General features: G+C 41.9%; 2 protein-coding genes across 8 annotated transcripts in view; both read left to right on the top strand.

Annotated features, from left to right (window-relative positions):
* The window catches only part of dock11 (dedicator of cytokinesis 11), a 102,722-nt gene extending 92,522 nt beyond the window's left edge, over window positions 1-10,200 (top strand). For 6 of the 7 annotated variants that reach the window (XM_035783636.2, XM_052459689.1, XM_035783634.2 and 3 more), the window contains 7 exons: window positions 188-301; window positions 1,590-1,736; window positions 1,964-2,174; window positions 4,270-4,460; window positions 5,331-5,437; window positions 5,778-5,916; window positions 8,261-10,200. In XM_035783636.2, the coding sequence (XP_035639529.2) occupies window positions 188-301; window positions 1,590-1,736; window positions 1,964-2,174; window positions 4,270-4,460; window positions 5,331-5,437; window positions 5,778-5,916; window positions 8,261-8,350 (999 nt within the window). In that variant the 3' untranslated portion in view covers window positions 8,351-10,200. Of the gene's footprint in view, window positions 1-187; window positions 302-1,589; window positions 1,737-1,963; window positions 2,175-4,269; window positions 4,461-5,330; window positions 5,438-5,777; window positions 5,917-7,341; window positions 7,358-8,260 lie in introns of all 7 variants that reach the window. The other variant, XM_052459690.1, reaches the window with a different exon arrangement.
* Window positions 10,201-10,416: 216 nt separating this feature from the next.
* Window positions 10,417-18,848, top strand: il13ra1 (interleukin 13 receptor, alpha 1). The gene is made up of 10 exons (XM_035783631.2): window positions 10,417-10,744; window positions 11,226-11,356; window positions 11,618-11,771; window positions 12,959-13,058; window positions 13,322-13,497; window positions 15,132-15,268; window positions 16,048-16,180; window positions 16,455-16,545; window positions 16,836-16,917; window positions 17,260-18,848. The coding sequence occupies exons 1-10, from the start codon at window positions 10,423-10,425 to the stop codon at window positions 17,359-17,361; spliced, it is 1,428 nt and encodes a 475-aa protein (XP_035639524.1). The 5' UTR covers window positions 10,417-10,422; the 3' UTR covers window positions 17,362-18,848.
* Window positions 18,849-27,503: the final 8,655 nt, after the last annotated feature.

Below are 27,503 nucleotides of genomic sequence, written 5' to 3'. Positions count from 1 at the left end.
GTTACAATATATATTTTATGTTAATTACAGAAGATTCCAGTAACTTAAGTAGATTACTGGTAACTTTTCAACCATACACATACATACACTCACTCAACAATGACGGGCACACTAATGAGTAAATACACCCAAACACATACAAACACACACACACACTAATACCCAGTTTTGTGTATGTTTCCTTCAGAAACTGAGCCGTCTGTATGACACGCTGCACAGAGCCTACAATAAGATCCTGGAGGTGATGCATACAGGCCGGAGACTACTGGGGACCTACTTCAGAGTGGCCTTCTACGGGCAGGTGGGTCGGCATGTGGACAAAAGATGAAAGACACAAGTTCACCTTGTGTTTTCCTTCCATTCTCTTTTTATAGCTGTGAAACACACTTATTCTGGTTCAGACAGAGAGACACTGGGGATGAACTGTAGTCGTTGGCTCCTTTCCGACATCCACACTATCATACCACTTCTAAGTAAACAATGGATTGGGCATTAACCGGTATGCCAGTATGGATATCGGATTATAGAATAATAATTGTTTAGTATGATGTCTCAACCAATGGTTCTTCTCTGTCAGGGATGGAGTGCCCTTTACTTGGGGAACTCGTCACAGTAAAAAGAGACCATTCATTTTTGTTGTATATTTCTAGGTGTTATCTTCCTGTCTCTCTTCTATTTTGTGGGGAGATAAAATAAACTCTTTCTATCAATTACTGAAGAAATAACAACAATTGTGCTGGTCTGTCATGTTGTTGGTAGCATCATCGAGGTATCTGTGGTCATCTTTTAACCATATCTGATATCAGTCCATATCCAGTGCCTGTGAACCCGAAAATGTGGTGTTCTCTCTTGGTAACTTCCCTACCTGACAGATGGAGATTAGATGGAGGTGGAATTACACTAGTCCCTTAAAGGCTAGTGGCCTCTGAGGAGGATGGTTGTGGCAGGGCTTAAATGGCGAGAAGAGAAAAAACACCTATAAGGCTTAGTTTCACTTCTCTCTTCAGATATATAAGGGATGATGTGTATCTGAGTCTGTATGTGATGTTTTTTATTTTGAGTTGTTTGGAGAATCCTAAGGCCCAATGAGTGTCTCAGTTATTTTACAGTAGCACAAAAAGGACAACCTTGTTTCAAATAGATGGATGTTAGAAAATTATAAATGCATGTTTAATTGTAATGTTTTCTGATGCTGTACAGTACATAAAAAAAAGCCAATAAATATTTATTTTTTTAAATGTATATATTATACATTTTGAGAAAAGCACAGCTGTAAAGCTTTAATGCAACATATTCCAGGAAATATCAGTCACAGCATTGTACATTTCTTATATAATACATTGCTTGCTGTTTAGGGTTTTAGGCTGGGTTTCTGTACAGCACTTTGTGACATCAGCTGATGTAAGAAGGGCTTTATAAATACATTTGGTTTGATTTGTATTTATTGCACATTTGAGAGACAAGTTGAATTATGACTGAATAGTTTCCTCGAGTAGGCTGCAGCTGTTGTTGTTTTCCTTGCTTAGTAATGCAACATAGCCATCATGAACATCCCACTGCCTTCAATAGCTACTTTGTGTTGTTGACAGGGCTACTTCGAGGAGGAGGACGGTAAGGAGTATGTGTACAAGGAGCCCAAACTCACTGGCCTATCAGAGATCTCTCAGCGCCTTCTAGGGCTCTACGGGGACAAGTTTGGAACGGAAAGCGTCAAGATCATCCAAGACTCCAACAAGGTAGTAACTATGACAGTGTCCCAAATGGCACCATATTCCCTATTTAGTACACTACTTTTGACCAGAGTCAAAAGTAGTCTACCATATAGGGCATAGGCTGCTATTTGGGACACTACCTACAGGATCCTAAAAGGGGTAAATAGTACAAACAAATAGTTTGCTTCCTTTATTGGAGTTGTCGGGTCTATCTAACAAGCCCAACCATACCAATCTCCTATCTCCAACAGGTCAACCCCAAAGACCTAGACACCAAGTTCGCCTATATCCAGGTCACCTTCGTCAAGCCTTACTTTGATGAGAAGGACTGTCCAGAGAAGAAGACGGACTTTGAGAAGTGCCACAACATCAACCGCTTTGTGTTCGAAACGCCATACACGCTGACGGGGAAGAAACATGGTGGGGTGGAGGAGCAATGCAAGAGGAGGAGCGTACTCACAAGTTAGTTAGCTTCACAACCTCTTTTTACAACCTCTTTAAACCCATGTTAAAGAATGAGTTAGCTTTGCAACTTCAATACAACCAACATAGTTAAAAACCAGTTAGCTTAAAAACTACTTAATTAACCTCTTTTACAACAAAGAAAAAACGTACAAATAGTTAGTTAGCTTTACAACCTCTTCAAATAAAATGTTATTTGTCTATGTATATGGGGCAGCAGCCTCTAAGGTGCAGGGTTACGTAACCTATTTAAAACTATTAACACACCTACAAAACTTATTTCAACCAGTTTGTTTGGTTTACAACATTTTTACGACCTCTCTATGACTAAAAACCTCCATATTTCAACCTTGTTTAGACAAACAGAATACCACTGTTTGTGTTTTGCACTGGAGACAAAGAAGTATACAAGCTTTTCAATTAAAACCTTCAACTGTGCACACAGCTTGTTTCATTTCTTCTTAGATGAGCTACACTAACATCTAAACTATTTCAGAATTACTGCAAGTTCAGAAACCCACTGACTTCATAACACGACTTTTTAAAGCACTAGGCTAGAGACAAGAAATGATGGTGACATCGGTTCCACATTACCCTTAAAGGAAAACTCCACTCAAAAACTATCTTTTGATATTTTTTTCATTAGTCCATAGTTTCTTTTGTCCATTTTGCATCATCATCATGATGTGGCCGGTGACACTTTGTTTGCTTCTTGGTAGTTTTTTTTTTTACCCCTTTTTCTCCCCAATTTCATGGTATCCAATTGTCCCATCGCTGCAACTCCCTTACAGACTCAGGAGAGGCGAAGGTCAAGAGCCGTGCATCCTCCGAAACACAACCCAGCCAAGCCGCACTGCTTCTTGACACAATGCCCGCTTAACGCGGAAGCCAACCGAACTAATGTGTCGGAGGAAACACAGTGCACCTGGCGACTGTGTCAGCGTGCATTGCGCCCGGCCTGCCACAGGAGTTGCTAGTGTGGGATGGGACAAGAACATCCCTGCCGGCCAAACCCTCCACTAACCCGGGCAACGCAATTGTGTGCCGCCCCATGGGTCTCCCGGTCGCGGCCGGCTGCGACAGGGCCTGGACTCGATATCTTGAAAACTTGACTGCTGTGATGCAAAACATTTTGGGACTGTATCAACAGAGAACTAATGAATAAAGTACCAAAATATAGTTGTTCAGTGGCTTTTTCCTTTAACAGTAGTAAACATTATTCCTTAGAATTGACAGAGAACGTTTACACCTAACCACTGGCTAATTCTATTAATACAAGGGTACAGGCATTTAAAATACATTTGATAACTGAAGCGCTATAGGACCATTTAAATGGCTTATATCCACTGCAATTGTTTTATCACATGATGATATAGACATTTTGATTGACCATTGTCATTGGCCATTTCATGATTATCCCACTGTCACAACTGACATTAAACAACAGCCGGCCTGTCTCAAATATCTGTCAACATTTCTACCCACAGACCTGACACACAGGATGTTACAAATAGACCAATATGCAGTAAAAGCATTATCATGTGTGGTTTGTTTGTTTAGTGATGTTGACTCAATGTTGTTGCTATAAAATTGTGGTACAAAATTATCTTTTCGTATATTTGACCCAGGACTGCCAGTTAGTAGACTCTAGCTTCCTAAAAGTGTGAGAGTTTCTCAGAAAACCAAGAGAAGGTGAAATTTGTGTGAAAAATGACTCCAGGAAAAGGAAGATACCTGGAACTGTGCTATTTACTCCCCTCCGAGCTGCCAACACATTTCCATACAAGGAGAATAAAGGAAACACTAATGGGAAACATAACCCAGTGTTATCATAATGAATTAACTTTATCTTGTGTTTATATGAGAACCGACTGTGTGTGGTGAGTCTCCTGGGCAGCGACCAACACACTGCCCTTTGCGAAAAATAAATCTGTTTGTGCTCTTGCCAACGCCATTGCCGTCGTTTTCAAGCCAAGTTCTCAAGAGAGCAGGAACAGACTGGCCCCCAGGCTAGAGAAATGATCTAAACATGTGTGATAATAGGTTGTTATAAAGGGTGTGAATATGCTGAATTATGTGTATTTCTCCTGTCCAGCGGCCAACACGTTTCCGTACGTGAAGAAGCGTGTGGAGGTGTTGGGGGAGAAGCAGGTAGAGCTGAAGCCTGTGGACGTGGCCATCGACGAGATGCGGGCGCGCACCGCCGAGCTGACCAAACTCTGCTCCTCCCAGGAGGTCGACATGATCCAGCTGCAGCTCAAACTGCAGGGCTGTGTCTCTGTACAGGTAGACGAGACCTTACTGTAGCCACATCACTCTGTTCGTTTAGTATTTCATTAGGATCTCCATTAGCTGCTGTCAAGGCAGCCGGTACACTCCCTGGGCTCAAACAGGAAGCAGCAGGGAATGCAGGGAACACCACATACTAGCATCAGACCTTAACACTACAGCTTGACACCACAGTAAACTGCAGGGCTGTGTCCCTGTAATAATAATATAATAATAATATGCCATTTAGCAGACGCTTTTATCCAAAGCGACTTAGTCATGTGTGCATACATTCTACTGTACACGTAGAGGTTATTTCTAACCGCTATGAGATCATTGTGCATTCATGCAGGTATTCATGTTTTCATGCCAGAACTTGTAGTGTTGATTTTAGGATTTGGTCCTCTCTTGCGTTACTCCGTTCATTGTGTGTATGTTGGTCACGCTCTTCCAGGAGAGCTGCCGTCCTGCAGGTTTTCTCTCCAATCCTAAGCTAGCACACTTGATTCTAATAGTTGAATGAGGTTAGATACAACCGGTGTTGGATTGAAAACCTACAGGAGGGTAGCTCTCCAGGAACAGGGTCGGGTTAAAACCTACAGGAGGGTAGCTCTCCAGGAACAGGGTCGGGGTTAAAACCTACAGGAGGGTAGCTCTCCAGGAACAGGGTCGGGGTTAAAACCTACAGGAGGGTAGCTCTCCCGGAACAGGGTCGGGGTTAAAACCTACAGGAGGATATCCAATGATGTTATCGTTGTGCTACGAGTTGATCTAGACGCCATTGGCAGCATAGTGGTCACCCAGCACTACCTGAGGGTGAAACTGAATACCCAAGATATTCATTCCTCTTAAAGATTGTTACTCCTTCCCTTGTCTTGTGTGCCACAGGTTAACGCTGGCCCGATGGCGTACGCCAGAGCCTTTCTGGACGACTCCAAAATCAGCAAGTCCCAGTCCAACAATAAGAAAGCCATGGAGCTCAAGGAGATATTCAGGTATGTGTAGACTACCCAACCGATAACGCACTACCGTGCCAAGATATCAGCTACTCCGCAAAGCTCACACTCAAGTTGTGGAGCAAATCATTGAATATGTCATCCACTTAATGGATAACTTGTATTGATATTTGATGAAGTATGACTTGCTGAACACCACCCTCTGTCCCCATGTAACTGTTGGTGTGTGTGTGTGTGTGTGTGTGTGTGTGTGTGTGTGTGTGTGTGTGTGTGTGTGTGTGTGTGTGTGTGTGTGTGTGTGTGTGTGTGTGTGTGTGTGTGTGTGTGTGTGTGTGTGTGTGTGTGTGTGTGTATCTATTTGTCTGTACTGTCTATGCAGGAGGTTTGTGGAAGCCTGCAGCATGGCGCTGGACATCAACGAGCGTCTGATCAAGGAGGACCAGTTTGAGTACCACGAGGGCCTGAAGGGCAACTTCAAAGACATGGTGAAGGAGCTGTCAGACATCATCCATGAACAGGTGACATGGGGGGGAGGGGAGGAGCTGTCAGACATCATCCATGAACAGGTGACATGGGGGGAGGGGGAGGAGCTGTCAGATATCCATGAACAGGTGACGTGGGGGGAGAGGAGGATCTGTCGGACGTCATCCATGAACAGGTGACATGGGGGAGGGGGAGCTGTCAGATATCCATGAACAGGTGATGTGGGGGGAGAGGAGGATCTGTCAGACATCATCCATGAACAGGTGACATGGAGGGAGGGGGAGGAGCTGTCAGACATCATCCATGAACAGGTGACATGGGGGAGGGGGAGCTGTCAGACATCATCCATGAACAGGTGACATGGGGGAGGGGGGAGCTGTCAGACATCATCCATGAACAGGTGACATGGAGGGAAGGGAGGGGCTGTCAGACATCATCCATGAACAGGTGACATGGGGGAGGGGGAGCTGTCAGACATCATCCATGAACAGGTGACATGGAGGGAAGGGAGGGGCTGTCAGACATCATCCATGAACAGGTGACATGGGGGGGAGGGGGAGGAGCTGCCAGACATCCATGAACAGGTGACATGGGGAGGAGCTGCCAGACATCCATGAACAGGTGACATGGGGGAGGGGGAGGAGCTGCCAGACATCCATGAACAGGTGACATGGGGGAGGGAGGAGCTGCCAGACATCCATGAACAGGTGACATGGGGGAGGGGGAGGAGCTGCCGACATCCATGAACAGGTGACATGGGGGAGCGGAGGAGCTGCCAGACATCCATGAACAGGTGACATGGGGGAGCGGAGGAGCTGCCAGACATCCATGAACAGGTGACATGGGGGAGGGGGAGGAGCTGCCGACATCCATGAACAGGTGACATGGGGGAGCGGAGGAGCTGCCAGACATCCATGAACAGGTGACATGGGGGGCTCCCCATAATCATAGCCCCTGTCAGCCTTACAAACACATACAGATGCACACAAGATGACAAACAGAAATTCTTTATTTTGGGCTCTGGCTCTCATAATATTCCTGACCACACTCCTAGGCTCTCATCCTTCTCTTTCTCTCAAGAAAACACCAGAAAACCCTTTGTCATTTAGCAGATACTCATATCCAGAGCAATTTACAGGAGAAATTAGGGTTAAGTGCCTTGCTCAAGGGAACATTGACAGAGTTTTGTAACCTAGACTGCTCAGGGATTGGAACCTGCAACTTGTCGGTTACAGGCCCAACGCTCTTGACCGCTAGACTACCTGCCGCAATAATGGTCCTCTTAGACCAAGGTCATATCTCATGACCTGAATCTATTTTTCTCTCACATCTCTTTCTCCTGACTGTGTTTTGGTAGCAAATTAAAAGTGTTTTTGTGTCTTAATGTTTTCTTTACTTTCCTGTCCATAGCACTAACTTGTCCCTTTCTTCTGTCTATGCTGCCCCTTACTGCGCCTTAGATTTAAGAAATGCCAGGTAATGTGATACCCTCTGTGGAGTTATGTTGCATTTTCATTTCTACTTGGAACATACACTGGTCATCACCTCCTTAACCTCCCTTTATTCAGTCAGTGAGTAAAGCTGTTTGTGGGTCGATATTCACTGGGTGTACAAAACATTAGGAACAGCTGCTCTTTCCATGACGTAGACTGACCAGGTGAATCCAGGTGAAAGCTATGATCCCTTATTGATGTCTCTTGTTAAATCCACTTCCATCAGTGTAGATGAAGGAGAGGCGACAGGTTAAAGAAGGATTTTAAGCCTTGAGACAATTGAGACATGGATTGTGTGTGTGTCATTCACAGGGTGAGTGGGCAAGACAAAAGATTTACGTGCCTTTGAACTGGGTATGGTAGTAGGTGCCAGGTGCACCGGTTTGTGTGAAGAAATGCAATGCTGCTGGGTTTTTGACGCTCAACAGTCTCCTGTGTGTATCAAGAATGGTCCATCACCCAAAGAACATCCAGCCAACTTGACAGAGCTGTGGGAAGCATTGAAGTCAACATGTACCAGCATCCCTGTGGAACGCTTTCGATACCATGTTGGGGGAAAGGGGGTGCAACTCAATATTAGGAAGGTGTTCTTAATGTTTTGTACACTCAGTGTATGTGGCAACTGTGTGTCTGTCTGGGTGTGTCCGCATCAAACCTCCAATCACTCCAGGTGGCTTTAGCAAACGCTCAATGTATTTGAACGAAGGTCTGTGTCCCCATGCTGTTCTGGCAAGACACCCTGGGCTCCATTTTGATGGATTTGTCATTTCTTTTCAAAAACACCATTATATGCGTGTATCCCTGCGACACATGTATTGCTATCACATGACTGGTTGACCAATGATGGTAATGATGTGTGTTGTTGTATCTGACTCTGTCACCCTAGATCTTCCAGGAGGATATGATGCGTTCGCTGCTCCAGAACTCCTTACACGTATTCCGTGCCATCAGTGGGACCTCTACAGACCTGGGCTAAAGTGACTGTAACACAGAGTAGAGCTACCCCCCCACACACACACACACACACCCTCTGCTAGTTGGATCCAAACTGGACTTGTCGACTCCCTCGCTCCACACCACAAACTGGAAACCTGTTTATAATGTACTTTGGGAGGAGCACTGGTCAGTATGACTTGGCATATTGGCCTTGCTATTCCCATTTGCCTTCTCAAACTTCCTGAATAGTGTTACATAACTGAGCTCACCAAGATGTCTGCTACGACGGCCGAGATATTCTGATATCTTGGCCCATCTGTATGCGAGCAGTATTTGGAGAATGTATTATGTACTACCGATATTACGAAATTGATAAAATGTCAGGTCTTGCTGTTGAGTCATGTAATTAAGTGACATTGCACTTTTTTCTCTTGAACGACCAGATTTTTGAATTACTTGTATTCTTTAATGGCGAGGGGGAGATGTTATTTTGTAATGTTTCATTTGTTTAAATTCTGGACTGTTGCAACTCAAAGCTCTATGCAGATTGACTTAATCTCTTCAATCAAAGGCAGTGTTGACCATTCAAATAGAAACGGTTTCTATGGTGTTAACACTTTACCACTGCAGATATTAGCCTACCTACCTTCTAAAGAGATAAGTCATGTACGGTATGTGGATAATCTGGGTGTGTTCAGTAGGGGTGGAACGTTTTGAAACAGGGCGGTACTACTACCTGAATTTGTCCAATAAAAACACAGATTATTGTGTTACGTTGCAAACCATTTTGCTACGGTTGTGCCCTGCTAAACATGACCCAGGTAATGGCTGCCTTTTGTCCATAATCAATGCAAAGCTGTTGTTTGCCTTGCACACTGCATCAAATGGTTGCTTCAGAGAGCAAATGCATTACATTTAAGTGCTGGGAGTCTATTCTGCAATGGTCTAAGGTGGCTTATATTGCTGATGTTTTAGGAACAAACCAAGAGTAACCCATCGGTTGTCAGTATTAGTCTATAAGAAAGATGTACAGTAAGGTTTAATGCAGTATACTCTATGATGTCAAATTGTCAGTCACTCTGTAATAACCCAATGCTCAGACAGTTTCTTAAGATGTTGAACTTTATGTTCTGACATGGGGTGTGTTCTTTGACATTAAGTCAACGATGATTGATTAGCCTGGTCCCAGATCTGTTTGTGCTGTCTTGCCAACTCATAGGCTGCGTTTACACAGGCAGTGTAATTCTTATCTGATTGGTCAAAAGACCTACTATTGTGGGACCAGGCTGTTGATTTTGATTGATGTCTCTATCACAGCGGTATTCAAATCTTACCTTACAAGGTCCGGGGTACTACTCGTTTTCTGTTCTACCTGATCATGCATTGCACCCACCTGGTATCCCAGGTCTAAATCAGTCCCTGATTAGAGGGGAACAATGAAAAAAAGAAAGCAGTGGAACTGACTTTGAGGTTCAGATTTGAATTTGAGGGATCTATCAGCTGGCTGGACCTATTGATCTGCTAGTCCTTACATCTCTCCTCAGAAAAGTATCCTGTCCTATTTCAAGTAATAATACAACTCCAACACATGCTGATTGTACAGTATTTCACAAGTGCTACACTGAAATTAGCAGATAGATGATAATAATATGCAGATGTATATAATGTTTTGCTGTAAAAGAAGAAAGGTGCGTGCGTGCGTGTAGCTACATATTTATATTTGTGCTGTTTCTGGACCAATGTTTGCGTTGGTTTGAGAATAGTCGTATTTCTCTGATTGTGTCTGATTTTGATTTGCCATTGTAATTACACTGTATCTAAGTACAGATGCTTGTTCAATATATCTTTGTTAAGCCATTTTTTCAATTAAAAAAAAGTTTTTGCGAAAAAGTTGGTTGTATTAACTTTATCCATTTAGTTATTATTCACTTTATTATTGTGATGTTCAAGCCTACACAATACTCATAAACAGGAGGAGGTGTATTATAGGGGATGTTATCCAATGAGGAAAACGAATGACTGACACTGTCAAAATGGTAAGGATATCCTATTCTGTACTGTCGTAGCTTTGAGCTATTGCTCCATACAAACTCCGCCCTATTTGCCAATCCGATGCGCGACAGAAGCCCTCGCTGTCACACGAAATGGAATCATAGACGGTATGAATGTATTGATAACTCGCTCGCGGGTGTAAATCCGGTGTTTGCTTTTGTTTATATTGATCTGGACGTGAGGCACTTCTATTTGTTCGCTCTGTTTGGGAGACAACTGCTCGACAATTATTGTCTTACCTTTGGAATTCCTGGCGATTTTGAGGAGGCGCAGTCCGCCAGAAATTACGCACCGGACAACATGATTTTGAAACATTTGGATTTTCTCTTGGTTCTACGATACTTTATTCATTTGGTCGCACTAGAGGTTGCAGCTGAGAAAGGTACTGCTATTTTCAGTTGGCAAGACTTTAGGAAAAGTAGGATTTCCTGTCCATTTCCCGAAACCGACGTCGGAATGAGAAGTTTAGATAATGATAAAATAATCTGTTTAAAATACATGTTGGATTCCCTTGTAACTTCTGCCTACATGAAAACGTGTATTAATTTGACATTTATTGACTATGATTATTAGTGATGTAGTCTTGTTGTGTGGCCTTGTTACTTTGCCCCGGTGAGTCATATATATATGTATGTATGTATGTATGTATGTATGTATGTATGTATGTATGTATGTATGTATGTATGTATGTATGTATGTATGTATGTATATGTATATATATGTATATATGTATATGCTATAATATATATATACACACACACACACACTATATATATATATATATATTATAGCATATATAGCAGTTGGTCATCACATTGCCACACAGAGTAGTTTACACTGCTCGTCTCTTGTCACCTCTTCAGCTCTCCCTGAGCCGCTCAACCTGTCATTGACGTGGGAGTCTGAATTCCGTATAAAGCTGTCGTGGAACGCACCAACTGATTTAGATGCATCATGCAAGGTGAACTACATGATCACTACAACGATCGGTGAGGTGAGTCGAGTGCACTCAGGCCCATGAAAAGGAAAAATGAAACAAAAGTACATTTGGAATTGATTAATAATACAAACAGTTTTTTATGCACAGAATGAATTGCAAAACGTAGCCTATTTATGCATATAAAGCGATCATAAACTATTATAAAGTAATCTGTTACAAAGTGATATTATTCAATAATAATATACATCATATTAAATACCTAACACTAATACTTTGTAGAATGTGAATTGACAGTGATTCCATTTTTTTTCACAGGAGAAGCCCATATTAATGTCAACTTTCAGCTTGTATAAAGAGTACAATGTCACTACGAATGATGCAGTGAATTACACAGTGAAAACAAACCCCAAACACTGTACAGGCAGAAGCATAAGCAAACCTGTCAGCATCTCTAAACCTAAACCCACAGGTAGGTAACGATTACTGTGAGGTGAATCCTAACTTCCAACCCTAACTTCGAATTTTCACTTAGTCTCCCATTGATCTCAATGCACGACTAAGGGTGCGTTGACTCTGGGCGTTTGTAAATTCAGAGCTTTGTCAGATTGTCCCTTTGTAAATTCAGAGCGTTTCGCTCTCGGAGCTTTCAGAGCGCTCACTGGACGCTCTGGCGGAGGAGTAGGGTTGATCCAAGTGTTCTGACTAGCTTGCTAGCTAGCTACTTCCAGACACAAATGAGAGAACGCCTCACTCCGACCATTTTACTTGCCCTAGAAGATGCGGTTATTCTGTTTTCATGTTATCCAGAGCGTTGGTGACTGTAACTGTGCTACTGGCAACAATTTAATTACGTTATTTTGCCGACATTTACTGACACCGATCATATCCAACAGGTGTTGTGTGCTCTGTAATACTCCGGCGAGAGTGCTCTGAAATCGATGTAGAAAGCCTAGAGTGAATTTACAAACGCACCCTTAGTGAACATTTTAACTAAAGTGGAAGTTAAAATTTGCCCCAATATGAATTGGGACTTGTGAACTCCTTAACTTTATCCAATGTGTCTACTGTAATACAAACATTGTGCTGAAATTAATATCATTTTTCGTGTTTAAAATGCCCTTGTTTTTATTTGTACTTTATATATGCCTATCCAAAGTATTGAAACAAGGCTTTTATGCATACAGAAAATAAAAACAATGACCTTAAAGCTGAACACAATTCCCAGTGAAGTGTTACCATAGAGAATAGAAACGTTTCTTCATGTTAACATGTTTTATTGCAGATTGGCTTTTATTGTCATGATTCTTGCCCTGGGGGCAAAACTGAGCAAGGTGGGCCAGCTGAAAACGAAAATGTGCTTTTTGGTCTTAAATTAAGGTTAGGATTAGGCATTAGGGTTAGCAGTGTGGTTATGGTTAAAATCTCATTTGATGACTTTGTGGCTGTGCCAGCTAGTGACCACTCTACAGAGCTGCCTCCAGTACATGCGTCATCTCAATAAATACCAACCTGCTTTTTTATCAGGACAATATTTAGATCTGCATGAGTCTTTGTCAGATACTGTTTTTGTGGTCTCGACTCATGGCAATGTTTTTTATCTCTCTTCCTCTATCTCTCTCTCTCTCTCTCTCTCTCTCTCTCTCTCTCTTATAACAGAGTTGGTGAAGAACTTCCAGTGTTCCCTCTACTCCTCTAAGGCCATGAACTGCAGCTGGCTCCCAGCCAATCAGGCCTCAGACCTCCAGCTCTACTATGGGTGAGAACTATTTTAAAATGAATCAGGGCTCTCCCAAAAGAATGGAAGAGAGGCGATATATGGCACCTTGTGTACTGGCTGTGCCACTATGTAAAAAATAAATAATAATAACATATATATTGTGTTTTTTACTTGATTTGTTATCATATAAGGCAATTTTTTGCTCTAGATTGCCAGTTACAGCTGTTTAAAAAAATCTGATATTTGTGTCTGTTTAGCTGAGCAGTGACAGATTGTCATCCCTCTCATCCCTTATGTTTCAGGTACCTTGGTCCCTCCCACATAGCAGCATGCAGTGAGTACCAGTACAGAGATGGTCAGAGGACAGGATGTCACCTGAGAGGATCCTTCCTTCAATATGACGTCTACTTCAAGGTCAATGGGACTCTCGATGGCTTATCTGTACAGAATAACTTCCTGGTGCTTCCTAGAAATCATGGTAAGAATAACTCCATAGCACATTTTTTAACAGTTCAAAACAGATGTTTACGATATCCTCATGGTATAATCTGAAAAACATTCAAACAATTTTTTATTTATTTTTTATTATTATTATTTTTACCCCTTTTTCTCCCCAATTTCATGGTGTCCAATTGTTGTAGTAGCTACTATCTTGTCTCGCTACAACTCCCGTACGGGCTCGGGAGAGACAAAGGTTGAAAGTCATGCGTCCTCCGATACACAACCCAACCTAGCCGCACTGCTTCTTAACACAGCGCGCATCCAACCCGGAAGCTAGCCGCACCAATGTGTCGGAGGAAACACCGTGCACCTGGCAACCTTGGCTAGCGCGCACTGCGCCCGGCCCGCCACAGGAGTCGCTGGTGCGCAATGAGACAAGGACATCCCTACCGACCAAGCCCTCCCTAACCCTGACGACGCTAGGCCAATTGTGCGTCACCCCATGGACCTCCCATGGACCTCCCGGTCGCAGCCGGTTACGACAGAGCCTGGGCGCGAACCCAGAGTCTCTGATGGCACAGCTGGCTCTCTGATGGCATAGTTTGGAAAGTAAATGCCTGTTGCTGTAAAGAGAAGACAATGAAAATACTCTAATCTGTCTTTTAATTAGCAAAATTCGCAATTTGAGCGAACAGTAAACAAACTTATTGGCACCAGCTGAGAGCATCAGCCATATCCCCATTGAGTGCGCTGTGCACATATTCACCCTTTATCATTGAGTCAGTGCCACCTGAAATTTTATTTTAGGACAATAATTCCCTCCTTCAGGTTAGATGGACTTCATAATGTACAATTTGTGTCTCCCCTGTTCATAGGCCAGACTAGATGGTTGCAGACAAGGTGGTTTTTATTGATCTGTTTGTCAGAGTCAGCAGTAGCCTACACTACCCTGTCATTGTTGTCATATTAAATACATCAAGTACAGTAGAATTGCATTAAACATATCCCGTAGCCTAGGCCTACTCTACACCCTCAGCCATGCACTGAACACTGCAGTCTTTTTTTGTGAACAGTGATTCAATTATATTATTAGCCTAAATTGTGACTATCCAATCAACTAATCACCTTAGGAATAGTAGGCAATATTGCATAAGTCTGCAAATGCGATGATAGATGCATGGAATGCTTTATTATAAGGGAGAATTTTAATGGTGAAAATGAACTTCCCCAAACTTGAAACACACTCTATGGGAGAGGGGAGAGGGACCGAGAGAGCGAGTGACCTGACTTAACTCAAAGTAAACTGTTTATCGTACAGCATAGCGTGTCTGACTACCAACCCCCACAACTGAATAGATCAGAGCGTACCGCTCAGAGCTCTCCATGCAGAATGGGGCTCATGTTTTTCTCTCTCCCCTACCTCAGTCCCATTATCATTAACTGCAAGAATTTTTATTTGTTGCAAAAAAATATATAAATATAGATTTTTTTTTGCAACTATTCAAATTCATGCAGTTTCAACCATCTCACCAACCTATGGGGGTACATTCCAATTGAACAATTGAACAACTAATTCCATGATACTACTAAACTCTCAAGTATGCAAATATTGTTGACATTACCAATACTCTCATTTATCTAATGTTATACTATATGTCTAATTCTCTTCAGTCAAGGCCCCGGCCCCTAAGGTGAAGATAACAGAGACAGGAAGGAATCTCATCCTGAGCTGGGACCCTCCGGACATAGGCGCTGTCCACTGCTGGAAGTACATCTTTAACTACAGCAAGTGTCAACTGCTCGTGGATGTGTGTATATTTTTATTTACATTTACGTCTCCCTTTATTTATCCAGGTGAAACTAGTTCATAACAAATTCATATTTACATTGACAACCTGGCAAGTGCCTTTTTTTGTCCGTTTTTATGTTTCCCAGAAGAGTGTTTTCTATTGTTTCATATTTCATTTAAACTAGTTAATTATGGGTTGCGCCGACGTCACTCGGTCGCGCCGTTGTTATACACGTTGGTCTCACTGATATAAAATACATTTTGATGATTTATAAACAGATAATGAGGCCTAAGTTTAGATGGCTGCAGACAGAAAATGGGTCAGATGAAGGGTTGGGCGTTCTGCTATTGTCAACATGAGACAGGCCACTTATGTGAATTACACCAATAAAGAAATAGAGCTTTAGTCACTGGACAATGTTTACATTGTTTTTACAGACCTACTGAATGTGTTAGGATGAGTGGGCATTGGACATCTGCTGTTTGTTTGTGTGGCTGTGTGTGTCAGTCAAATAGTACACGCTTAAAATAAAAAAAAAGGGTTCTATGGCTGTCCCCATAGGAGAACCCTTTTTGGTTCCAGGTAGAACTCCTTTTGGTATCCATGCAGAACCATCTGTGGAAAGGGTTTTACATGGAACCCAAAAGAGTTCTACCTGGTTACCAAAAAAGGTTCTTCAAAGGTCTCTCCTATGGGGACAGCCGAATAACCCTTTTAGGTTCTAGATAGCACCTTTTTTTCCTACGAGTGTACCACTACTTGAGTTCCACTCATGGTTCTGTGTATGTTTCTTCCAGAGTAAAGAAATACAATTGAAACATGTGATGGTTTCATATGACGAGACATGCCAGTACAGAGTCAAGCTTAAAGCAGTCTATACGAAATGGTGTGGGGAGGGAGGCAGCGACTGGAGCGAAGAGGAAATCTATGGTACTTTCTCCTCTTTCTCTACATTCTCTCCCTCTTTCAGAACACAGTGACGTACTGTAATTGTGTTACCATTGAAATAGTTGAAACGTTCCCCTTCGAATAAAATAGAAGACAAATAGAATAAAACATATATAATATGCCAGTAGTCTATAGTCTCTGTAATAGTATATGTGGTTGTAACAGACTTGTGTATTGAATGTTGGCTAAATGTAACAGACTTGTCAAGATTAGAATTAGACCGGGTCACTGATATTTTTGCTTGTATTCTTTTCAGGTGTGGATGATTGGTCGATGACTGTGTTTGCTGTCGTCATTCCAGCTGTAGTCTTCTTATTCCTCATCCTTTTAATTTGTTGTTTTATGAAGTAAGTAAACATACACTATATCTGTTTGTGTGTGTGTGTGTGTGTGTGTGTGTGTGTGTGTGTGTGTGTGTGTGTGTGTGTGTGTGTGTGTGTGTGTGTGTGTGTGTGTGTGTGTGTGTGTGTGTGTGTGTGTGTGTGTGTGTGTGTGTGTGTGTGTGTTGGGGTTTAGAATTAATTGAATGTCTTAATAGACAGAAGATATCTAGCAAATGTGTTTTCGCTTAATGAATTGCCAATTTTGGTGATCAGGGTTTAAATTTGGAGCTAATTCTTTTGTGGTTCTTTTCCAGGCACAGAGAGAAGGTTTTCCCCACGATTCCACATCCCTCACTGGTTTTCAAGGACATGCTGAACAGCAATAAGGGACTGAAGGTTAGAACAGCAACATCCTCTGGTCTCTTTCACTATCAGTAGTGGTCTCACAGCAAGGTGCTGTTGTTGAACTTCACTCACTGGAAATGTTAACATCAGTGTATGCAGGAGATACTAAACGTCCTCTTACAATACTTCCCACCAGGCACATACTGGTTGAATCAACGTTGTTTCCATATCATTTCAATGATATTATGTTGAACCAACAAGGAATTAGATGTTGGCACTGGTCATCATCCTTACCCACAGACACACATTCTCAGACACAAACACACCCCACACACACATTCTCAGACCTAAACACACACTAAGCCACTCCAACTTTTTCTCTCTGTATTCCAGAGCTCCATAGGCAATCTCTATGTCCCGGATGAGGAGGAGGTGGAATGTAAGATCAGCCTAGAGAAAGACTATACTCTTCCCATGATGCAGCCTGATCACTGAGAGACTACACACTGACCCAGTAGTGATTACTACTGTACAGACAGATACAGCAACAACCTGACCCGGTATGATCTGGGAGCCAAGTGACTTCAGTGTCATTGACCGGCCCTCAAAGTAAGCTATCTTAAGGTGGACCCTAACTGTACTGCTGAAGAGTGTCAGGAGTTGGAGCTCCACAGTCAATGGACGACCTTAACGAGTTGGATACAGACTGAAAGTATGTGGACTATGGACTATGGAGACGCCTTTTCTTTTGTTTGTCCTGGAACTGTCAGGACTTATCGACTCACTGACTCCTGTATTGTTCTGGATTGTGTGCGTGCGTGCGTGTGTGTGTGTGTGTGTGTGTGTGTGTGTGTGTGTGTGTGTGTGTGTGTGTGTGTGTGTGTGTGTGTGTGTGTGTGTGTGTGTGTGTGTGTGTGTGTGTGTGTGTGTGTGTGTGTGTGTGTGTGTGTGCGTGGGTGCCTGCGTGTGTTGGCAGATACTAAGAACTGTTCTCATGTACCCTTTGCAACCCAAGGCTTGGGGTCTTAGGTCAAATGTCAGAGGTTATCAGAAAGCCAGTGCAGGAAACGAGGAGGGGCTGGACTCCTAAACCGCACTCCCCGACCAAATAGGACATTGGTGGCAGTGCCTGAAGAGATGCGCAGGCAGCACCACAGTCTTTATCTGACTGATCAACCCGGTTGATCATGTAATTATTTGGGGACAAAGAGGTACTTGAAGCTGTGAACCTCTGTGAAATGAGTGCACTACCTGTGCCATAAAAGGCCAGACCTCTGGGCAGGGACTTTAGGACATTGACATACAGGAAGATGTGTCCCAAATCGCTCCCTATTCACTACATGTATAGTGTGTTATTTTTGTCCAGGGCCCATAGGGCTCTGGTCAAAAGTAGTGCACTATGTAGGGAACAGAGTGCCATTTGGGATGCAGTATGCCTATCAAGGGCTATATGCTGCTAATGTGAGCTAGATTGTTGTGACTCTATTGTTATCAACCTGCATTGCTATGTGTAAATAGGTTGTGCAGGTGTATCTATAGTATGTACAAATGTTGGTGAAATATATATTTAGAGTTTTGTGTGTTAAGGAAATGTTTTGTGCAACACGTATTTTTATTTATTTGTTTTTTTTAATTTCACATGCTGTCTTATGGAACGTTATTCTTCTGCATTAATGACTAATTGATATCACCACACACACTCACTCATTGAGTATCGTTCACATCACACCTCCATCCATGCAGAGACTCTTCCTTGGTAAGATTGCCATGTCCTTTTTAACAACCCGGAAGGAGAAACGTACTTTGTAGAGGACCTGCTGAACAGCTTAAACCTGTTATCTGGTCTGTTCCGAACTAGAGATAAGTGTAACATGCTCACAGACGAACCAATGGGCATGTCAAGCAAGGCCTTGTGTACCTGCTATGAGAATCAATCCAGAGTGTAGGTGTTGAGAGAATAAATCCATCAACAAATAACTGAGTCATGTGAGTGATACCTCCCTTTTTATTTTCACAGAGGGATTCCTTAAAGACATATAGTCAGTGTGATATCAATCAAATGTACATCAGCAGTTGTCAACAAAGTGCTTAAAAAATACACTGTGTAAAACCCCAAAGAGCAAGCAATGCAGAGGCAGAAGCACAGTGGCTGATATGATGGGAGAAAGTTGGAAGAGTGTAGCTGTTTTTGGCATTGAATTGAGAAATCCCGAAACTGATGCTGTGATGAAATCCTCCCTCACGCTGAGTGAGTGACGCGTCGATGCTTGTTACTCTCGATTCAATTCATTATATCTTAAGAGAATGTGTACTATGAAAAACAGGTCAACACTAAAGGAAGTCAAATGGGTGAATTGAGACATTAAGCCCCTATTTGAAAGCTGCATACCAGTGTGTTTTGTTCCTGTGTGTTCTTGCCTGCAAGTTTGATACATTGCTATCTTACAATTATAATACTATAATTTTTACTATACACTGCTTACATTTCATCCACGTGTTAGATTGTCTGTCTCCTATCTCGCTACTGTGGACCTCACAAAATTGTCTTTATTGGCAGTCAGTCTGAGTTGATATTGGATTTCCGGATCTCACTCCCATTCATTCCTTCCTGGCAGAGTCCACACCAACTGTAGTGGTCACACACACACACGCGCACACACACACACACACTCATCTACTGCTTATCATTTGATGTTGGAGCATGTCAGTAAGTAACAGTACTGCAATATGTGAGAAATTATAATGTTTATAAAACACTGTGTCCGAGAACTGTATAATCACTAGCCTCTCGTACTTGTACACCTACATGAACACACATTGTACACCCTGTTAACACACAGACTGACTCATGAAGTTTTCCTGTGCGTCACAATAAGACTGCACTCTGCTGGGAAAAAAGGAAGCAGGCCTGTGAGTCATAGAAATGGTAGCCAAGCCTCATGCCAATATGCAAATCTCACACTGTTTCCAAATAGTGCATGGGCCTAATTAACGTGTTATAAAGTCCTTATGTACATATTCATCAACTACTGTTACAAATCTAAAGTAACATATTCAATGTCCAAGTCTTCATTGGGTGGTAATAAGTCATGCATCATTAATTGATCCAAGTATCCTTGATTTATACAGATGATCCAATTGAAATAGGTCAAATCTATTTCATGTGAGAGACCTGTTCATATCTGATGTGATGATATCCCATTGCACTTGAAAGGAATAGCATCCCATTATGCCAACAGAAATGTGAACTAAAAACAGAAATACTCAGACTTACATTGTTCTGTCTGCCTATCCAGTAAGCGATCTTCTTTTAACTGCTGTGAGTGATGAGTAATCATCGTTTTGGATTTCCTCAAGAATTTTATCTCATCCTTCAGTCGTGCAACAGAAACAAAGTTTCGCACTCGCACTATGTTTTCTGGTACATTTTCAAAAACAACATCGGCACGAACACAGGCCTGTCGGAGCAAGAACTGAAAAATGCAGAAGTTCACAATCCTCTACATCAGGTATTCATTCCCAAACCGGGGTACGCGCAATGCCGTCGGGGATACGCCAAATAAAAACCACAAAAAAAAAAACAAGCCAAATAAAAACAAAAATATATAATTTTTTGTAAAATTACAAATCTTCACATTTTCACATCTTCACAAATGTAATTAAACCATCTAACGTTAGTGATCAGCGAAAGAACACAATGTCAAATACAGGGTGACTAGTCAAATAATTAACATCCAATCACATTAACCGTTACTCTCTCGCGGGAATTCCACCAACGGCCGGTATGTAGTCAAAGGTAGCTGCTGCTCTTTCCGTTTTCGGGAAAATGGATAAATGGTTAAATAAAAGTAAATCCCGCATCCATAGAGACACATACCAGCTCCACTGGTAGTACTGCTGCTACTACCAGCAGTACTACACCTGCACCTGTCAATGACACAAGTTGTTCTGCTTCCACGAGCATATCCAATGCTAGCATCAGTCATTCAACATTTGTTGTTAGACCAGCTAGCATCGACACTGACAGTGGTGAATCTGATGCAGCCGAAGAGCTATTGACACCTTACCCCGGAATGCACCGAACATCAGACAGGGACGTTGGACCATCAAAGAGGCGCAAATATGATGAGAACTACAATGATTTGGGGTTCACTTATATTGGGAGTAGTGCTTTTCCTCAGCCACAGTGTGTTACATGTGCAAAAGTACTATCTTACAACTTGAAGAAACCTTCACTCAGAAACAAAACATGTACATTTGAAAAATAAGCCATGGAAGTTTTTTGAGCGATAATTAAGAGACTTTTGAGTAGTAAGACATGTATAAAAGCAACAAATACCATTAATAAGAAGGGGCTGGAAGCGTCTCATATGGTGAGCTACCAGTGGCTGAGACAGGCAAGCCCCATACTATTGTGGAGGACTTAATTCTTCCTGCTGCCACATATATGGCTGGGACAATGCTGGGGGAAAAGGCCCAAAAAATTATACAGACAATGCTTTCATCAAACAACGCTGCATCACGGCGCATCGTTGACATGGCAGGATATGTTTTGTAACAATTACTGCTTCGCATACAAGTCAGTGAATTCTATGTGTTACAGCTGGATGAGTCAACAGACATGGCGGGCCTGGCACAGCTCCTGGTATATGTATGTTTTACGTTTATGGGGTGTCAATTAAGGAAGACATCCTCTTCTGCAAACCACTGGAAACCAGGACAAGGAGAGGATATTTTTAAAGTACTGGACAGTTTTGTGACATCAAATGGACTTTGGTGGTCAAGATGTGTTGGTATCTGTACTGATGGTGCAAAAGCCATGACAGGGAGACATAGTGGAGTGTTAACATACGTGCAAGCAGTTGCTCCCGACGCCACTTGGGTATACTGCAGCATCCACCGAGAGGCTCTTGCTGCCAAAGGAATGCCTGACAATGGTTAACTTTATTAAAGCAAGGCCCCTGAACTCTTGTGTATTTTCTGCACTATGCAATGATATGGGCAGCGATCATGTAACGCTTTTACAACATACAGAAGTGCGCTGGTTATCAAGGGGCAAAGTATTGGCACGTTTTCTTTAAATTGAGAGACGAGCTTAGCGTTTTCTTTACTGACCATAGTTTTCACTTGTCTGTCCCCTTGCATGATAACGATTTTCTCACTTGACTGGCCTATCTGGGTGTACCTATGTGAAAGTGGATTCTCGGCCCTCACTTGCATGAAAACTAAATACAGGCACAGACTGTGTGTGGAAAATGATTTAAGACGGAGACTCTCTCCAATACAACCCAACATTGCAGAGTTATGTGCATCCTTTCAAGCACACCCTTCTCATTAACCTGTGATGAGTTTCACAATTTTAGATGAACAAATAATGTCTTATATGTAAGATTGCTAAATAAATAGCAAAATGATTGATTATTATTATTTGTGTCCTGGTCCTATAAGAGCTCTTTGTCACTTTCCACGAACCACGTTGTGACAAAAACTCACACTCATTCTTATGTTTAATAAATGTATCATATAATGTGTGTGTGACAGGCTTACAATGATGGCAAAAAACAACATTTGAGAGTGTGCTGACCCTGGTGCTAGAGGGGGTACGCAGCTGGAGGTTGAATGTTTGAAGGGGTACGGGACTATATAACGTTTGGGAACCACTGCTCTACATGACACACATACTGAGGGAAACTTTTAACGACTGGTACACTGGTACACTGACTGTACAAACATTAGGAACACCTTCCTAATATTGAGTTGCACCCCCTTTTTCCCTCAGAACAGCCTCAATTCGTCGAGGCATGGACTCTACAAGGTATTGAAAGCGTTCCACAGGGATGCTGGCCCATGTTGATGCCAATGCTTCCCACAGTTGTGTCAAGTTAGCTGGATGTCCTTTGGGTGGTGGACCATTCTTGATTCACAAGGGGAACTGTTGAGCGTGAAAAACCAGTTCTTGACACACTCAAACCGGTGCGCCTGGCAACTACTACCATACCCCGTTCAAAGGCACTTAAATATTTTGTCTTGCCAATTCACCCTCTTAACAGTGGTGTAAGTATTAAGTAAAAATACTTTAAAGTACTACATAAGTAGTTTTTGGGGGGAATAGATTTTCAATGTACCGATTCCCTGGCACATGGTTTATGAACTGGTACAAAAAACAACACTTGATGCAACACTGAGTTTTTCAATTGAAATTATTACACAAAATTCTTGCCACCAACATAATGCTACATGGGGCAAACAACAATCTCAGCTCTAGATTTTTCTGCGAAGAGACAGAATAACTAGATAATTTATTCTGGTATTGCCCCTGTAACAGATGTGAAATGGCTAGCTAGTTAGCTGTGGTGCGCGCTAATAGCGTTTCAATCGGGGACGTCACTTGCTCTGAGACCTGAAGTAGGTGTTCCCCTTGCTCTGCAAGGGCCGCGGCTTTTGTGGCGCGATGGGTAACGATTCTTCGTAGGTGACTGTTGTCTGTGTGTGCACAGAGGGTTCCTGGTTTGAGCCCGGGTCGGGGCGAGGGGACGGACGAAAGTTAAACTGTTACATTGGTGCCGTGACCCGGATATAGCTTGTTTCTCGTCACTGTAAAAAAGGGATGGTAAAAAAAACACAACATTCACTTACAAGTCAATAAATGATATAATAATATTTGTAGGATAGGTTTTCATTGTTAGATACAATACGATTAGAAAGGTTCAAAATATCTAAAACATCACAGCACAATTGAAAAATACATGGCACATGGAAACCAAACAAGGGTGGTCTATGGCGATAGGGAGGATGGGCTGAGAGTGGCTGAGGGGTGGGATTAAAGAGTTTATGTTTCGTAATGTATTATTATTATGTGATTGCTTAATATAAAAGTACCATGTATGCTAAATGTGTATGTATAATGTCTACTGTATGTAAAATGTATGTACAGTATATGTAGCAGAAAACTTGTAAAAAACAAACAAGATATGTGTCCTCCGAAGAGGGGGGGGTGATGGATGGGGTTAATATTTATTTTATATACAGTTGAAGTCAGATGTTTACATACACCTTAACCAGATACATTTAAACTCAGTTTTTCACAATTCCTAAAATGTAATCCTAGTTTTAAAAAACGTCAGTCAGGATCACCACTTTATTTTAAGAATGTGAAGTGTCAGAATAATAGTAGAGAGAATGACTTATTCAGCTTTTATTTATTTCATCACATTCCCAGTGGGTCAGAAGTTTACATACACTCAATTAGTATTTGGTAGCATTGGCATTGTGGTCCTTCTGTGGCTCAGTTGGTAGAGCATGGCGCTTGTAACGCCAGGGTAGTGGGTTCGATTCCCGGGACCACCCATACGTAGAATGTATGCACACATGACTGTAAGTCGCTTTGGATAAAAGCGTCAGCTAAATGGCATATATTATTATTATTATTATAAATTATTTAACTTAGGTCAAATGTTTCAGGTATCCTTCCACAAGCTTCCCACAATAAGTTGGGTGAATTTTAGCCCATCCCTCCTGACAGAGCTGGTGTAACTGAGTCAGGTTTGTAATCCTCCTTGCTTGCACACGCTTTTTCAGTTCTGCCCACAACTTTTCTATAGGATATCAGGGCTTTGTGATGGCCACTCCAATACCTCGACTTTGTTGTCTTTACGCCATTTTCCACAACTTTGGAAGTATGCTTGGGGTCATTGTCCATTTGGAAGACCCATTTGCGACCAAGCTTTAACCTGACTGATGTTTTGAGATGTTGCTTCAATGTATCCACATAATTTTCCTCCCTCATGTTGCCATCTATTTTGTGAAGTGCACCAGTCCCTCCTGCAGGAAAGCACCCCCACAACATGATGCTGCCACCCCCGTGCTTCACGGTTGGGATGGTGTTCTTCGGCTTGTAAGCCTCCCCCTTTTTCCTCCAAACGTAACGATGGTCATTATGGCCAAACAGTTCTATTTTTGTTTCAACAGACCAGAGGACATTTCTCCGAAAAGTACAATCTTTCTCCCCATATGCAGCTGCAAACCGCAGTCTGGCTTTTTTTATGTCGGTTTTGGAGCAGTGGCTTCTTCCTTGCTGAGCGGCCTTTCAGGTTATGTCGATATAGGACTCGTTTTACTGTGGATATAGATACTTTTGTACCTTTTTCTTTCAGCATCTTCACAAGGTCCTTTGCTGTTGTTCTGGGATTGATTTGCACTTTTCGCACCAAAGTACATTAATCTCTAGGAGACAGGACACGTCTCCTTCCTGAGTGGTATGATGGCTGTGTGGTCCCATGGTGTTTATACTTGCGTACTATTGTTTGTACAGATGAACGTGGGACCTTCAGGCGTTTGGAAATTGCTCCCAACGATGAACCAGACTTGTGGAGGTCTACAATAATTTTTCTGAGGTCTTGGCTGATTTCTTTTCATTTTCCCATGGTGTCAAGCAAAGAGGCACTGAGTTTGAAGGTAGGCCTTGAAATGCATCTGCAGATACACCTCCAATTGATTCAAATTATGTCAATTAGCCTATCAGAAGCTTCTAAAGCCATGGCATCATTTTCTGGAATTTTCCAAGCTGTTTAAAGGCACAGTCAACTTAGTGTATGTAAACTTCTGACCCACTGGAATTGTGATACAGTGAATTATAAGTGAAACAATTTGTCTGTAAACAATTGTTGGAAAAATGACTTGTGTCATGTACAAGGTAGATGTCCTAACCGACTTGCCAAAACTATAGTTTGTTAACAAGAAATTTGTGAAGTAATTGAAAAATGAATTTCAATGACTCCAACTTAAGTGTATGTAAACTTCCGTCATCAACTGTATAATAATAATTATATATATATATTATTATTATTATTTTATTTTTTTGCAGTAACAGTAACAGTCAAAAGTTTAGACACACCTACTCATTTGTAGGGTTTTTCTTTATTTTTACTATTTTCTACTCTTGAATGAGTAGGTGTGTCCAAACTTTTGACTGGTACTGTATATATTGTGCCGTCTGGTTTGCTTTTTTACAAGGAATTATACATTATGAATGCTATTACTTTTGATACTTACGTATATTTGAGCAATTCCATTTACGTTTGATACTTAAGTAAATCTAAAACCGAATACTTTTAGACTTTTACTCAAGTAGTATTTTACTGGATTACTTTTACTTTTACTTGAGTCATTTTCTATCAAGCCATCTTCACTTTTACTCAAATATGACAAATTAGTACTTTTTCCAAATACACATGCCATGTCACAAGTGAGGCTTCCAGCAAGACAGTAACCCAGAGCACATATCAAAATCCACAAAGAAATTGTTAATTGACCAACAACAAAAAAAATCACCATTTTGCTATGGCCATATCAGTCTCTGGACTTGAACTCTATTGGTTTGAGTTGAAGAGAGCAGTCCATAAGTGCAGATGAAAGATATCAAGAATCTGGAAAGATTCTGTATGGAGGATTGGTCTTGTAGGCTCGGCCCTAAACTGTCCTCTCTGCCACCTCTGGCCTCATGGCAAATGGCCAAAGACTTCTACGGGCTTATAGGATAAAACTACTGCAGCTATGTTTGACATCTATCTAAAACTTTGATGCCATCTATATGGATGTATGATCTTTGTTGTAAAGTGTGGTTGTTCAGAGTGAACTCTGACGACGCTGTATGGTACAATCTCTTTTGTACTCAAAGGAATTATCTCTATTGTAACCAAGCCCACTCCCTTAAATTACCACACCTAGATGCGACCCCCTTCCTAGAGGATGTTGGCTGGTTCAACCTGATTGGATATCTTCATTTTATAACCTTTGGTTTGGTCTGTGCATTGATCAACAATTGATTTTGAATATAAACAAGCCAGATCTGGTATAAATGGAATGAAAGTATTTTCTTCTCCCTCTTGTCCTGCTATGAAATCACCCGAAAGGTTGTATGTGAAATTCTCATACAAATTCTCTGCGTTGCATCGTGCATATGATCAACCCTTAGCCGTGGTGTATTGGCCATATACCACACCTCCTCGGGCCTTATTGCTTAATTAAAACCCCCTTGAGCATGACCATAAAAAGTGTTGCTATTGTTTCTTTATTTCGAGCTCCTATCACCAAGAAATGTGACTTTATCTTGGATGAACGAGTTCTGCAGGAAGCGTTCATGGAACCGAATAGAGATGTCTGTTGAACATGTACGGCTGTCTGCCGGACACTGTTTTCTGATGCTTCTACAGGTGTGCTGCAGTTATACAAATACCTTCTTCCTCCCACACCTAGCAGCAGCCCTTGTAGTCTGGCACTGAATAATATTTATTCTAAGTTTTGCTGGGCAAATTTAAGGTCAAATTATTTTCCACAGACATATACAGTATATTTACATAAAAGACCAAACCAACCAACAAACCCATCACCCAGACTAAGGCTCTGTTCCAAATCGCCCTATATATTAAAGAGTTAAGTTAATGTAATTGACTTGGGTGTAAATCTCTCTCTCCTATAACAGAGATGATGATGAACTTCCTGTGTTCCATCTACTCCTCTAAGGCCATGAACTGCAGCTGGCTCCCAGCCAATCATGCCACAGAAGACCACCAGCTCTACTACGGGTGAATACTATTCTACTTCCCGCTCCTCCACCACTCAAAGGTCAATACAAGGCT

This window comes from Oncorhynchus keta, chromosome 13, assembly GCF_023373465.1.
Source record: "Oncorhynchus keta strain PuntledgeMale-10-30-2019 chromosome 13, Oket_V2, whole genome shotgun sequence".
Lineage (NCBI taxonomy): Eukaryota > Metazoa > Chordata > Actinopteri > Salmoniformes > Salmonidae > Oncorhynchus > Oncorhynchus keta.
This window is presented reverse-complemented; position numbering and strand designations above follow the sequence as displayed.